The following is a 15,074-nucleotide window of genomic DNA, read 5'->3' as shown; positions in this document are numbered from 1 at the left end:
TTGTTTTACTAAAGGGAATGATGAATTTCCTGATTTTGATTTCCTAATTCACTTTTTAGTGTAGTGACATCTTGGTTAAACTTTATAGACTGATATGGATCTCCAAATAATCCTGCATTTGTATCATCTCTAACTGTAGAATACCCCTCTGTGTTTGCGTAGGAATTATGAAATCGATGATGCAGCCAGACCACCTGAACAGCCCAGGGTCCGCCTCTGACGAGGGCTGCCATCCCAGCATGCATCAGGAGAGGAGGGCCCCCTCCACCGAGCCCTACCCTGTGTGGAACCAAGATGGCTACCCCCCTCGCAGTTTCACCCCACCCTACCAGAGACAGCACGAGAGCTCAGACAGGAGCCAGCCAGACGACCGGAGTGACAGGACCTGCTCCCAGCAGGACTTGTACGAAGAGAGGGGCAAAGAGTGCCTAGACAACCCCTCCGGTGACCTCTCCCATCAGGCCTACCAACAGAGCAAAGGCCCCGACAGGGATCACCACCCGCACGACCAAGGCCTGCTCTCCACAGCCCCGAGCCGGCCCCAGCAGCAGCAGCACGCAGACAGCGACTACCCCAAACAGGAGCCCAAAGACAGGTACCTGAAGGACAGCACTGACCCCCGCAACGAAGTCTTCGACACCTCCAAAGAAAATGTTTTTGACTCAGACTTCCGGAGGCGAGATGGAGGCCAGAAGAAGGAAAGTGTTGGTGTTCAGAACCAGCGGTCTGATCCTGGCTCCAGCTCCCCTGCCAGCAGTGTAAGCCAGCCCTCTGAGACCGGCGGTAGGACCCTGACCCGCAGGACCGGTCCCATCAAGAAGCCTGTGCTCAAGGCCCTCAAAGTGGAGGACAAGGAGAACGAGAAGCCCAAAGTGGAGCCTGAGGAGAAGGTAGTCCCTTACCGCCTGGAAAAAGAGGTGCTCACCAACGTATATGACCTGAAGAAAGACAACCAGCCCCTACTAAGTAACAGACGCTCGGCCTCGCCTGCTATCGAGAAGCAGCCAGAAGAGAAGCAACACCAACTACTAGCTCCTGCTAAAGTAGAGCGGCCAGCCAGTACCCACAGTGAGGATTTGCCGAAGGAGAACAGCTGGGACAGCGGAAAGAGCCAGTCCTCCAGAGACAGCCAGGAGAGCAGGGAGCCTGGTGCACCACGACGCAACAACTGGATCTTCATCGATGAGGAGCAGGCTTTTGCCGGAGCCAGGGGAACGGGTAGAGGTCGGAGCCGTGGTGGCTTCAGGGAGTTCAGTTCCAGAGGAGACCGTGGTGGCCGGGGAGGCCGAGAGAACCCCAGAGGAGGCTACAACAACAATATCAACAGCAGGGACGCCACTGGAGCCCAGAGACCAGGCAGAGGCAGAGGACTGCCCAGGGACTTTGTCAAGGTGGAGGACCTGCAGAGGGGGAAGCCGAGGAGGCGCAACGTCAGCGAGACTCTGAGCGAGACCTCAGAGTACGAGGAGCTGCCCAAGCGGCGGCGCCAGAAGGGCTCTGAAAACGGAGAGGGTGGCAGCTACCCAGAGCAGGGAGAGACCAGGAAGGCCGACCGAGACTCTTGGAGGTCCAACAAGGTGTACACGGAAGACCAGGCGGCCAGCGACGCCCGCGACAAGGCCAAAGCCAGCAGCAAGGGGTTCGGAGGCTTCGGCCGCTCGCTGCCTCCCAGACTCGACACTGGCAGGGTCTACAACACCAGCCGAGGGTTCAACAACGGCTCCAGAGACATCTCCACCTGGAGGGGGCGGGGGACTCAGTTCGGCAGTGGCGGTGGGCCCATGCAGGAGAATGGCTATGGCCCAGGCACCGAGACTTACTCCAGGAGACCTCCACCACCTGCAGAGCGTGAGCCCTTCAAATACACCCCCAAGTTTACTGGCTCTACTGGTTCCTTCATGGAGAACGGTGCCGAGGACCGCAGCGGGGAGGGCGAGTACTACATAGACAACGACAACCCTGGACAACAGCCATTGAGAAGAAGGCGGCCGCCACGCCAGGACAAGCCCCCGCGCTTCCGCCGACTACGTCAAGAGCGGGAGCCCGGCAGCGGCCAGTGGACCAGCGACGAGTACATCAACGGATCGGAAGGATTTGCCAACCCCTGGCCGGGCCGCTCCAAGGAGGGAGGTAAAGAGGACGGCTGGCCCAGTGGCCACTACTCCGGAGGGGGAGGGAGGTCCGGTGGTCAGCACGGCCAGGCGGAGGACTGGGAGACTGGCTCGGAGAACAGCGACCTCAGCGACTGGAGGGAGAAGCGTGGTGGAGGGCAGCAGCAGCAGGCCCACGGGGGAGATGTGCACTCAGACTCAGGCCACGGGGAGCCTGGGTCTGGGGAAAAGAGGGAGCTGGCCAAGAGGAGTTTCTCCAGCCAGCGCCCCCTGGTGGACCGGCAGAACAGGAAGGGAGAGCTGGAGGGGAACAAGATGACACGCTCCTCAGAGAACCCTAACGCTCTGCCCTCCTGCAACAGGAACGACGGCTGGCAGAACGGAGGGTCCTCCAACCATAATAGGTGAGTACTGTGCTAACTTTGGCTTATGCTAACTTGGTGCGAGAACATTCAACAAAACTGTTGATATCGTTTTTTCTTGACCTATTGTTTCAAAACATCGTCAAGGCATCAATATACTGTAGCTTTTAAAAACAACCCTTAGCAACACTTTCGCATAGTAATACGTTTAAATGGTAACACCTGACTTATGGAATGTCTCTCCCTTCTTCCAGCAGGAGCCCAGAGGAGTCAGGCCAAGTCTACAATGTTGAGCAGTCTGAGGAGGGCCACCAGCCCAACGAACCCTCGGGAAAGAAGCTGGACAAGGAGCTGAAGCCCAGGTCTGTGAAGGGAGACATGGTCAAACCACTGAACCAGTACGACCTCAACAGCTACCCCAGTGAGTATGCCAGGCACCAACCTCATAGTAACACATACATTAGTCATATTAAAGCACGGCTCAAATGAAATCTAAACCAGGGGTCTCAAACTGGTGGCCCGTGGGCCAGATGCGGCCCACAGACTGATTTAATGTGGCAAACATGTGTCTGTCTTCCAGTTGAGGGGGATTCTGGGGGTCCTAGTCCAGACGGGTTCCAAGACCTGTCCAAGAAACAGCAGCGGCGCCCACAGGAAGACGACAGGAGGAGAAAGGAACAAGGAGCTCCGGTAAGTTGACAGAACATTCAAATAAGCCTGAAACATTTTTAAATAAATCTGTAACAATCGGCAGAAGAGCTTTGGGTGTCTAGATAATAGACCCAGTTTTGAGTATGAAAATGTATGCACTCACTAACTGTAAGTCGCTCTGGATAAGAGCGTCTGCTAAATGAGTAAAAAGTTAAAGTAAATGAGTAAAATCTAAATAATTTCAAATGGAGTCAAACAACATACTGTGTTTTTTCATAAATATCTCAAATCAATTTTTATTTGTCACATACACATGTTTAGCAGATGCTTTTGCGGGTGTAGCGAAATGCTTGTGTTTCTAGCTCCAACAGTGCAGTATATCTCAATCGTATATTATGGTAAGTATAGTTGTACATGACATGAGGTGCTGTGTTGTACTTAATCTATGAAAAAAAAGTATTCCTTTGCCACACTGCAGGTTCCAGTAAAGAACAGACCGATCACCTCCAAGATGCCCCCGCGGTTTGCCAAGAAGCAGGGTGGCATGACCATGGATCAGCCAGAAGAGGGACTCTCTGCCAACAACCTGGGCACAGAGATCTGGGAGACTAACAGCTCAGGTAGGAGTACGGGCAACACCCCAGCCTTCACACACTTCATCTTCCACCCCATCTGATAACTGAGAGTAACTTACTCTGTTACCCAAACTCTACTTTTGCCTCCAAACTACAAAGGAACATTCTTGTGTTGTCAACATTCTTGTGCTGTCAACTGTATAGCATAATACAGTGGTTCTTACATTGTTCTATTCCTTCCCTCAGCTCTGTCAGTCCAGTCATCTGGAGGGGACTCGTGGACCAAGCAGGTCTCCTTCACAGGCAGCGAGCCCAACTCTGAGGACTCTGATGCGGGGCCTGAGCAGAGCAAGGAGCAGCACAAGCCCGGCCCCATCGGCAACGAGCGTTCACTCAAGCACCGCAAGGGCTCAGAGGGTGTGGAGCGTCTGGAGGGGAGGCCCATCACGCCCGTCAACGGCGTGGACCTCCACGTGGACACGGTGCTGCCCGTGCCACCCATCGAGTTTGGTGTGAGCGCCAAGGACTCTGACTTTAGCCTGCCACCCGGTTCCACCCCAGTGCCTGTGTCCAACCCTGTCACCAAGCTGCAGGACGCCCTCGCCAGCAACGTGAGTACAGATACACTGAGTTCTACTGGGTTCCCATTGTCACCTCATGATTATAGGGTGGGCTATTAAAATAAATCCTTCAAGTGCTTGATGAAATAAATATCATAATTGAGATGTAAAATGGACAAAATATGTAATCGGCTAGTTGTTGATGTGTTAATAACCTTTGTGTGGGTAGCCGGCCCTGACCCAAGCCATTCCCATGCTGCGTAGAGACCACCTGCAGCCTGGCATCAACCTCAACCCCATCTCTTTCCCCAGCGCTGACCTCACACTCAAGGTACACACCCCACTGCCTCACACTCTCCACACTCCAGACATCTCTAAACACTAATCTTGTTAAAGAAATGTCATTCTCAGTTACAGTTGAAGTCGGAGGTTTACATACACTTAGGTTGGAGTCATTAAAACTTGTTTTTCAACCACTCCACAAATTTCTTGTTAACAAACTATAGTTTTGGCAAGTCGGTTAGGACATCTACTTTGTGCATGACACAAGTAATTTTTCCAACAATTCTTTACAGACAGATTATTTCACTTATAATTCACTGCATCACAATTCCTTTGGGTCAGAAGTACACTAAGTTAACTGTGCCTTTAAACCGCTTGGAAAATTCCAGAAAATGATGTCATGGCTTTAGAAGCTTCTGAAAGGCTAATTGACATAATTTGAGTCAATTGGAGGTGTACCTGTGGATGTATTTCAAGGCCCTCCTTCAAACTCAGTGCCTCTTTGCTTGACATCATGTGCAAATCAAAAGAAATCAGCTAAGACCTCAGAAAAAAAAATGGTAGACCTCCACAAGTCTGGTTCATCCTTAGGAGCAATTTCCAAACGCCTGAAGGTACCATGTTCATCTGTACAAACAATAGTACGCAAGTATAAACACCATGGGACCACGCAGTCGTCATACCGCTCAGGAAGGAGACACGTTCTGTCTCTTAGAGATGAATGTACTTTTGTCCGAAAAGTGCAAATCAATCCCAGAACACCTTGTGAAGATGCTGGAGGAAACGGGTACAAAAGTATCAATATCCACAGTAAAACGAGTCCTATATCGACATAACCTGAAAGGCCGCTCAGCAAGGAAGAAGCCACTGCTCCAAAACCGGCTAAAAAAAGCCAGACCACAGTTTACAACTGCACATGGGGACAAAGATCGTACTTTTTGGAAAAATGTCCTCTGGTCTGATGAAACAAAAATAGAACTGTTTGGCCATAATGACCATCGTTATGTTTGGAGGAAAAAGGGGGAGCTTGCAAGCCGAAGAACACCATCCCAACTGTGAAGCGCAGGAGTGGCAGCATCATGCTGTAGTGTTGCTTTGCTGCAGGAGGGACTGGTGCACTTCACAAAATAGATGGCATCATGAGGAAGGAAAATTATGTGGATATATTGAAGCAACATCTCAAGACATCAGTCAGGAAGTTAAAGCTTGGTCGCAAATGGGTCTTCCAAATGGACAATGACCCCAAGCATACTTCTAAAGTTGTGGCAAAATGGCTTAAGGACAACAAAGTCAAGGTATTGGAGTGGCAATCACAAAGCCCTGACCTCAATCATGTAGAAAATGTGTGGGCAGAACTGAAAAAGCGTGTGCGAGCAAGGAGGCCTACAAACCTGACTCAGTTACACCAGCTCTGTCAGGAGGAATGAGCCAAAATTCACCCAACTTATTGTGGGAAGCTTGTGGAAGGCTACCCAAAACGTTTGACCCAAGTTAAACAATTTAAAGGCAATGCTACCAAATACTAATTGAGTGTATGTAAACTTCTGACCCACTGGGAATGTGATGAAAGAAATAAAAGCTGAAATAAATCATTCTCTCTACTATTATTCTGACATTTCACATTCTTAAAATAAAGTGGTGATCCTAACTGACCTAAGACAGGGAATTCTTACTAGGATTAAATGTCAGGAATTGTGAAAAATGTATTTGGCTAAGGTGTATGTAAGCTTCTGACTTCAACTGTACCTACCTGGCTAAGTAAAGATTAGATCAAATAAACATTAGTTTACTTTCACTGAGCATTTCCCTCCCTTCGTCCCCTCTTCCTCAGATGGAGTCGGCCCGTAAGGCATGGGAGAACTCCCAATCTCTCCCCGAGCAGGGCTCTCCTGGTGGGGGGGCCTCTGGTGCCCAGCCCCCCTGCAGCGTGGGCTCCTCCAGCGGGGTCAGCTACAGCTCTTTCGGAGGGGTGTCCATGCCCCCCATGCCCGTGGCCTCCGTGGCGCCTTCCATGTCCATGCAGGGTAAGAGGACACTCAGACACATTAACATAGACATTATTGCTATAGTTGCCCAAGACTCTGCATTGTACATTGTATGAAATGTACATCTGTGCATTATTATTATTTATAACTTTGAAATAACAATTGTATTTCCATCTCTGTAGGTAACCATGTCCCCCCGCTGTATCTGGACGGCCATGTCTTTCCCAGCCAGCCTCGTCTGGTGCCCCCAACCATGACCCAGCAGCAGAGCTACCAACAGGTACAAGTATAGGCTTGTACAGGATTTTATTCCAATTATTTTTCTTCTTTATATCGTTTTTCTTTTGGGCAATAATCAGTCCCTCCTGGATTTGGATTTTTTGTGGTAGTTGCCAAAATGCTTGATTTTGCTGTGGCAGTAATGGCATTTTGCATGGCAATTTGTGATGATGTCCAATTTGTCACGAAAACGTGCCAATGAGGGGGGAAAGTAAACTGTAATATTATAATTCACTCCTTCCTGTGTGTGCACGCAGGCAGCGGCTGCTGCCCAGCAGATCCCCATCTCCCTGCACACCTCTCTGCAGGCCCAACTTGGTCTCCGGGGAGGCCTTCCCGTCTCCCAGTCCCAGGAGATGTTCAACTCCATCCCCCCCTTCAGGTCCCAGGTGTACATGCACCCCAATCTGTCCCAGCCTAACCCCATGGTGCTGTCAGGCGGTGGCCCCCTCAAGGGGCCCTATTCGGCCTTCCCGGGCATGCAGCCATCGGACATGGTCAAGCCTCAGTCGGGCTCCCACTACCAGCCCATGAACGGCAGCCAGGCCATGGTCTACGACGGCCAGATGAACCAGGGCCCTGGCATGGGCTCCTCCCAGCTCATGGACTCCCAGCTCATCCAGGTAAGGGGAGCAACTCTGTCGGTGGCACACTATTAGTTTGAAGGAAAACAGTTTGCTTGGCTTCTAATGGAAACATTTAACTCTCTTTATTCAATGTTTTAAAGGCCAAAACAATGATCCTCTCTCACTCTTGCGCCAGGTGACCATGCCCCTGCCGGGCTCCCAGCTGCGTTATGGCTCTGCCCAGCAGCACCTCATCCTGCCCCAGTCCATCCAGCTCCAGCAGGGCCAGAACCTCTCCGTGGGAGCCGCCCGCAGGATGCTCCCCCCTGGCTCCCAGCCCCCCGTCATGACCGGCAGCAGAGAGGTGAGCTCCACAGACCCACCAAGTGTCTCTTCCAACAATGTTACAGCTTAACTACCCTATTGATTGGTAAATATTAGCTTTAGGTCGGATTTGGAAACATTTAATGTATAAACAAACAAAAATGCACATTGAATGTAGTGAAACCCATCCCTTTGAAATAGAAGGGATAGTTCACCTAAATTACAAAATTACTTGAATTTTTTTCAGAATTTCCCAATGTCTGCTGGTCCGTATACTACTTACAAGGTAAGGAACAACTGTAGTGAATTTGGCATTTGGGGGAACTATCACTTTAATGCCACAACATTTCATAGATGGCATTGAGATGTTCTTACTTGTATATTTAATGTGGATGTTTGTTTGTTGTCCTTCTCCAGACCTCCCAGATGGAAATGAAAGGCTTCCAGTTCTCTGACAAGCCCAATCACAGCCAGGGCATGCCTGGAGGATACAACAGGTGAGCTGGAACAGCTAAATGTCACCCTGAAACTTATGTTAGATCACAAAACGTCTACTCTTAGTTCATATCTTTATAAACGTGTTCATTTGATTGTAACATGCCAAAGGATTTTACATGGTTCGCTGCCAGTAAAATATTTACTTAAACAAACATTTAGTGATCATATAATGGCATTAAAGTGTAATTGGAAGCTAATGGTAAATCTATCTCTTTCCCTCTCTCTCCCCTCAGACCAGGGTCTGCCAGCCCCAGTGGGAAGCAGTCTGGCCCTCTGCCTGGGCATTACACCCAGCAGGTATGAACCAACACATAGTCATACACACATTAGGTACATACACGCACCTTGTTAGTACTAGTTACTGTTCACACTCTACAATCAACAACAAGGTCAACCAACAATCAAGGTCCTCCAGTCCATTTCACACACTTTCATACACACAAACACAATTTTACAGGCACTTTTACAGGCTCTTACAGTAGCGGGCACGCCCCCACCACACACACACACACACACAAACGGTCCTGACACACAATCCCAGCTGCCCATACACACTCATATAGCCTCCCCCTCCCATTTCATTGGAAACAGAAGACGACCTCCATGCAGGCCGTTCAGCAGCGAGGCTGGGCTTGCAGTGGCCCTGGCCTGACCTGTAGTTGCTGCTACAGAGACCCAGCCACCGGCTGGTTTGAGGCCCTGCTGTGCCCCCTCCACGGCAAGGTTATAGAAACCTCACACACTCAATCATTCTGCTTGTTCAAATCACTGTGATGTTGTTGCACCATTTTAATGACTAATCAGTTTTGACATGCAGCTACCCTGAACTGCTCTCACACAATGGCACAACGGCCACTCAAGACCTTAGTGTACGTTTGAGTCACAAGCATAAAGCAATTTTATTTAGGAATTCTGTCTGTGGAAAATATTTACAGCTTTGCACACATCTCCGCAACCCCCTCAATATTTGCCTAAAGAAAGATAACCATGCATATATACTGAGACGTGTTGCCATGCTAACAGTGTGCGTGTCCCCCCCCCCCCCACCAGGTTCCCCCTCCCCAGGGCAGCATGGTTATGCACATGCGTCCCCCCACCACCGGCCCCTTCCCCACCCCCATCCAGAGACCTGTCATGCAGGTCAACAAGACAGTCATCATCCGCTCCCCCCCTTACCCCAATCCCGGGCGCGAGCCCCCCCACTCCACCCCCCCCTCAGCCCCCGAGCCCCCCATCAAGGGGCCAGAGGATGGCATGAAGGTGAGCCACCCACTGTAAATATAGGTAATTAGATTTTTATCCATTTCGTTTTTTGTTTTTCTTCAGTCCAATCCAATGTGCAAATGTATGTAATCAGAGCCATATATGGAGAGTTTGGTAGTTGCCATTTCTGTCAAAGATGGTAGATTTCCGTTGATTATGACCTCAATTTGATTTGTTAACAGGTGTCGTGGTGTCAATCGCCACTGTCAGCACCTCAACTCTCCATGTCTGTCAAGAAGCAACTATTGTCTAGTTGTTAAAGTTGGCCTGAACTTTCTATATATGGCTCTGAATGAACTCAACTGGATGCACTGCTATGAACTATTGTAATTCATAATGAACATATTGAGTTATAACCAGTAATGTGGTACCTGAGGTACAATTTCTTTGATCACAAGATGAATTTGTCTTTAAACTTACCTAGGGAGCTGTTTTTAATCAAATGGTGCTCATAGACATACAGTGGGGGGAAAAAAGTATTTAGTCAGCCACCAATTGTGCAAGTTCTCCCACTTAAAAAGATGAGAGGCCTGTAATTTTCATCATAGGTACACGTCAACTATGACAGACAAATTGAGAAAACAAAATCCAGAAAATCACATTGTAGGATTTTTTATGAATTTACTTGCAAATTATGGTGGAAAATAAGTATTTGGTCACCTACAAACAAGCAAGATTTCTGGCTCTCACAGACCTTCTTTAAGAGGCTCATCTGTCCTCCACTCGTTACCTGTATTAATGGCACCTGTTTGAACTTGTTATCAGTATAAAATACACCTGTCCACAACCTCAAACAGTCACACTCCAAACTCCACTATGGCCAAGACCAAAGAGCTGTCAAAGGACACCAGAAACAAAATTGTAGACCTGCACCAGGCTGGGAAGACTGAATCTCCAATAGGTAAGCAGCTTGGTTTGAAGAAATCAACTGTGGGAGCAATTATTAGGAAATGGAAGACATACAAGACCACTGATAATCTCCCTCGATCTGGGGCTCCACGCAAGATCTCACCCCGTGGGGTCAAAATGATCACAAGAACGGTGAGCAAAAATCCCAGAACCACACGGGGGGACCTAGTGAATGACCTGCAGAGAGCTGGGACCAAAGTAACAAAGCCTACCATCAGTAACACACTACGCCGCCAGGGACTCAAATCCTGCAGTGCAAGACGTGTCCCCCTGCTTAAGCCAGTACATGTCCAGGCCCGTCTGAAGTTTGCTAGAGTGCATTTGGATGATCCAGAAGAGGATTGGGAGAATGTCATATGGTCAGATGAAACCAAAATAGAACTTTTTGGTAAAAACTCAACTCGTCGTGTTTGGAGGACAAAGAATGCTGAGTTGCATCCAAAGAACACCATACCTACTGTGAAGCATGGGGGTGGAAACATCATGCTTTGGGGCTGTTTTTCTGCAAAGGGACCAGGACGACTGATCCGTGTAAAGGAAAGAATGAATGGGGCCATGTATCGTGAGATTTTGAGTGAAAACCTCCTTCCATCAGCAAGGACATTGAAGATGAAACGTGGCTGGGTCTTTCAGCATGACAATGATCCCAAACACACCGCCCGGGCAACGGAGTGGCTTCGTAAGAGGCATTTCAAGGTCCTGGATTGACCTAGCCAGTCTCCAGATCTCAACCCCATAGAAAATCTTTGGAGGGAGTTGAAAGTCTGTGTTGCCCAGCGACAGCCCCAAAACATCTGCATGGAGGAATGGGCCAAAATACCAGCAACAGTGTGTGAAAACCTTGTGAAGACTTACAGAAAACGTTTGACCTGTGTCATTGCCAACAAAGGGTATATAACAAAGTATTGAGAAACTTTTGTTATTGACCAAATACTTATTTTCCACCATAATTTGCAAATAAATTCATAAAAAATCCTACAATGTGATTTTCTGGATTTTTTTCTTTCTCATTTTGTCTTTCATAGTTGACGTGTACCTAATTACAGGCCTCTCTCATCTTTTTAAGTGGGAGAACTTGCACAATTGGTGGCTGACTAAATACTTTTTTCCCCCACTGTAGGTAGCCTAATCTTGTAGGCACATAGTATCATTTACTGGTATATTTGTATTATTATTTGGATAGGGACAAGTACAAAGACATCGAACAATCAATCATCCGATGCATTGCACAAGTGTTTCTAGCTTACGTTAATTTAATTAATTTTCATTTATGGAAACAAAAGGAAATAAATACATAGTTAATCACATAAAATCACATATCAGTACATTATCACATATGCACAAAACAAATATCACATGAAATCCCATATCAGTACATTGTCAAATTTAGACGCACAAAGCAAATGTTATCACAGAAAATCACAAATCAGTACATGATCACAATTAAATGCACAAAGCAAATGTTGTAGGCTACAAATAAATGCTGAAAATCAAATATCATACATATTTACCTCTAATATTTACAATTTGGATGCAAGAGGGTCATGTTGATAATACACAGCAATCAGTTCATACGTGATTGCACTGGATTTTCCTTTGAATGTGTTAAAATGTTCCAGCGGTTTATGTTACACAAAAAATGTATTAATCTTCTCCAGTGCATAATACTTGTAGCAAATAAACTGATGCTTGATAATAGCTTTTTTCCCTAATGGTGTCCAATTCTTGCTATTAGACTGTTTTGAAATGTGATTGTTTTAACTATTTCCCTCCCTTGTGACATTAGTGTTATTGTTTTTGTTGTCCATTTGAAAACTATATGAAATGATAACCTTGCGTTTCTCGTGTTTTAGAGTAAAGCCCTGCGAGATGGGCGCCAGCTGGTGGGTGAGGGGAAGGCGCTGTCGTGGGGCCTGATGACCAGCAAACTCCAGGAGTCCCTTCCCGGCTGGCAGGGTAAACCAGCACCATGCACCTGAGCCATCAAACCCCAGGCTGTCAAAGTGGAGGGCAAGGCATGGCAAAGGACCTTAAACCACCTTTTAACCTCCACCCAACCTGCCTCTGGAAGACACAACCCCCTGCACCCTCTCTCAGCCCACCTCTCAGCCTTCTATCGCCAACCCCCAGATCGGGCGCCAAACTGAGGAGCAGGCAGGCATACTCCACCAACTCCCCGAACTGTCAGAACCGGACACTATTATTATTATTATTATTATTATTAAACACCACGTATAGAGATATATAAATATATATATATAAATATATATATACATAGACACAATAGTTTGGGACACTCCTCTAAGCAGACTCTTCAAGGTCCTCCTTATTTATTAACATTGTCCTTTTCGAGAGAAGAATGGTAACAAAAAAAATAGAAAATAAATTCACGTTTTCTGTGTTGCTCTGTATCCAAAAAAGGAAACGAACAGCTCCTGCAGACAGTTCACTCTCCTAGTTCACCCCTTTTTTGCCAAACTGTACTTTTTTGGACTATACCCCAGTAGAAGAGGCAGACACTTGACATGTCAGCACAAGAAAGCAAAATCTGTAAGCGTTAAAAAAAACGTGTCCTTTCCCCCACTTTTTTTTTTTTTGCTGGTAACTGTGGAGTTTTAATCTAAAAATAATATTTAAAAAAGTATTTGCCTATTTGCTCTGTTATTAAAGGACTTCAAACCCTGATTTTAAGGACATCATTGTGTGTAAACATGGAAATGTGTGAACCAGGGCGTGTCGCCCTGAGAGACCCCTGGGGTACTTCACACAGCTCGTGAACTGTGACAAAACTGCTTAGATTTTTAGAAAATGTTTGTTATTTTTAAAAGGCTGTTTATTTGCTTTTTTTCTGTCGCTCTCATGTGTTTTGTAAACAGAAGCAAAAACTAGGACATTTTAGAGAAATCATCTTCTTGCCTCATTTGACGCTATCCTAGCGTTGATGCAGTGTGTGCATGTGATGTGCTGAATGTGTGATAATCGTAGGGCCTAATCCAGGATCCTATCGCAACATTTCAAAAGTCAGCGGACACTGCTGTTGTAGTGTGTGGTTTTGATCAACCCAGCTGGCAAAAAATGTGGTTTATTCTATAGTGTTGGGGAGTGAGGGGTATCTATAGTGTTTGGGAGTGACGACAGGCTTCATTGACTTACTGTTTGTCCCAATAGCTGATTGAAATGAATAGCTGAAATCTGAATTCACATCTGATACATGTCAAGTGATTTTATATTCCCTCTCCTAGAGTGTTTTTGCTTTTGCTCCTAGACCTATTAAACACTTTTCTGTATTTTTCTTTTTTAACAACTCGATGGAAAGGAGGAGAGGTTAGTGAAATAATGAGTAGGCACACCTCCCTAGTGAACATTCAGCACCATGTAAGATCTCTGGGGTGGCGCTAGCAATAAACGCAGCCTAACTATAACTCTCAATCAGGGTCCAAATATATTTTTATGTTACAATTTCATGACAACAGAGTTTAGAATTGCTTGATGAATTAATGTACTTTCTTTGCGTAGGTTTTTTGTGAACGCTGCAGTTGTTTTGGGCTCCCTGAAGAAGGAATATTAAAGCATTTCTGTTTTGTTTAAAAATATGAACTGTTGGCATCATCTGTGATAAAAAAAAAAGTCACTCATTTTGAAACGTAATATTCCAATGTCATAACTGGTTATAAATGTTACTGCGTATTAATGATCCATGACACTACAAAATGTTCAGACTCATCTTTATGGCAGTGTTTCACTGACGTCTGTACATGATGCATACCTGTTCAACTATATTCAGAGTTACGGTCGGTCGGGGAGGGTGGGAGTCTAAAAACGTATGTTTGATTCATATATTGTATCACAAATCAAAGGATAAATGGTCACTATGATGTTCTCACAGGGTGGACTGGCTTATTGGACGTTGTGATGGCTTTTTGCCCCTCTCTTCTGTGCTTTTTGCTGTGACAGGACCCTGTCAGTTTTTGGACAGAGACTGGAAGGTGTACACTGAAACGGCTTATACACACCTGAGGAACTGCATTTAGTTTCCGCCTTCTCTCGTCTTCACTCATTACTGTACCTACACCAAGATATCGCCCTGATGCTTTTTTTGTTGGTACTTTTAGGATACGTATTTCATTTGTCAGAGGACCAGTGCATTCTGGAACTGATCATACGGTCTATTTATCCTACCTGATGTTTATCTTTTCAGATATGCGATCATATTCGCCCTTTCCTTATTTAGAGAAAAAATAAAGCAGTTGTGCTTTTTCAAAACCTTTGTCCTTGTTGAATGTGTATTGTATTAAAGGCTGTCAATTGGATGAGCAATGTATTGGCTTATGTGGAGTGTGTGTAATATTTGTGTGTGTATATACAGTGGGGAAAAAAAGTATTTAGTCAGCCACCAATTGTGCAAGTTCTCCCACTTAAAAAGATGAGAGGCCTGTAATTTTCATCATAGGTACACGTCAACTATGACAGACAATTTGAGAATTTTTTTCTCCAGAAAATCACATTGTAGGATTTTTAATGAATTTATTTGCAAATTATGGTGGAAAATAAGTATTTAGTCACCTACAAACAAGCAAGATTTCTGGCTCTCACAGACCTGTAACTTCTTCTTTAAGAGGCTCCTCTGTCCTCCACTCGTTACCTGTATTAATGGCACCTGTTTGAACTTGTTATCAGTATAAAAGACACCTGTCCACAACCTCAAACAG

The 15,074-nt window shown here is 46.3% G+C and overlaps 1 protein-coding gene across 5 annotated transcripts in view; it reads left to right on the top strand.

Moving 5' to 3' along the window:
• Positions 1–14,675, top strand: part of LOC311127660 (protein PRRC2B-like) — a 34,263-nt gene extending 19,588 nt beyond the window's left edge. The window contains exons 15-30 of one of the 5 annotated variants that reach the window (XM_084159504.1): positions 163–2,515; positions 2,728–2,894; positions 3,054–3,163; positions 3,603–3,744; positions 3,946–4,310; positions 4,489–4,590; positions 6,373–6,565; positions 6,709–6,806; positions 7,063–7,428; positions 7,568–7,735; positions 7,943–7,981; positions 8,113–8,192; positions 8,427–8,490; positions 8,785–8,916; positions 9,244–9,453; positions 12,219–14,675. In XM_084159504.1, coding sequence (XP_084015630.1) covers positions 163–2,515; positions 2,728–2,894; positions 3,054–3,163; positions 3,603–3,744; positions 3,946–4,310; positions 4,489–4,590; positions 6,373–6,565; positions 6,709–6,806; positions 7,063–7,428; positions 7,568–7,735; positions 7,943–7,981; positions 8,113–8,192; positions 8,427–8,490; positions 8,785–8,916; positions 9,244–9,453; positions 12,219–12,344 — 4,715 coding nt within the window. In that variant the 3' untranslated portion in view covers positions 12,345–14,675. Of the gene's footprint in view, positions 1–162; positions 2,516–2,727; positions 2,895–3,053; positions 3,164–3,602; positions 3,745–3,945; positions 4,311–4,488; positions 4,591–6,372; positions 6,566–6,708; positions 6,807–7,062; positions 7,429–7,567; positions 7,736–7,942; positions 7,982–8,112; positions 8,193–8,426; positions 8,491–8,784; positions 8,940–9,243; positions 9,478–12,218 lie in introns of those variants that run through there. The other 4 variants (XM_084159505.1, XM_084159506.1, XM_084159507.1 and 1 more) reach the window with 4 other exon arrangements.
• Positions 14,676–15,074: the final 399 nt, after the last annotated feature.

The sequence above is a fragment of the Coregonus lavaretus genome (assembly GCF_964263955.1).
Source record: "Coregonus lavaretus genome assembly, chromosome: 4".
Lineage (NCBI taxonomy): Eukaryota > Metazoa > Chordata > Actinopteri > Salmoniformes > Salmonidae > Coregonus > Coregonus lavaretus.
The sequence above is the reverse complement of the archived record's forward strand: the minus strand, read 5'-3'. Positions and strand labels throughout refer to the sequence as shown.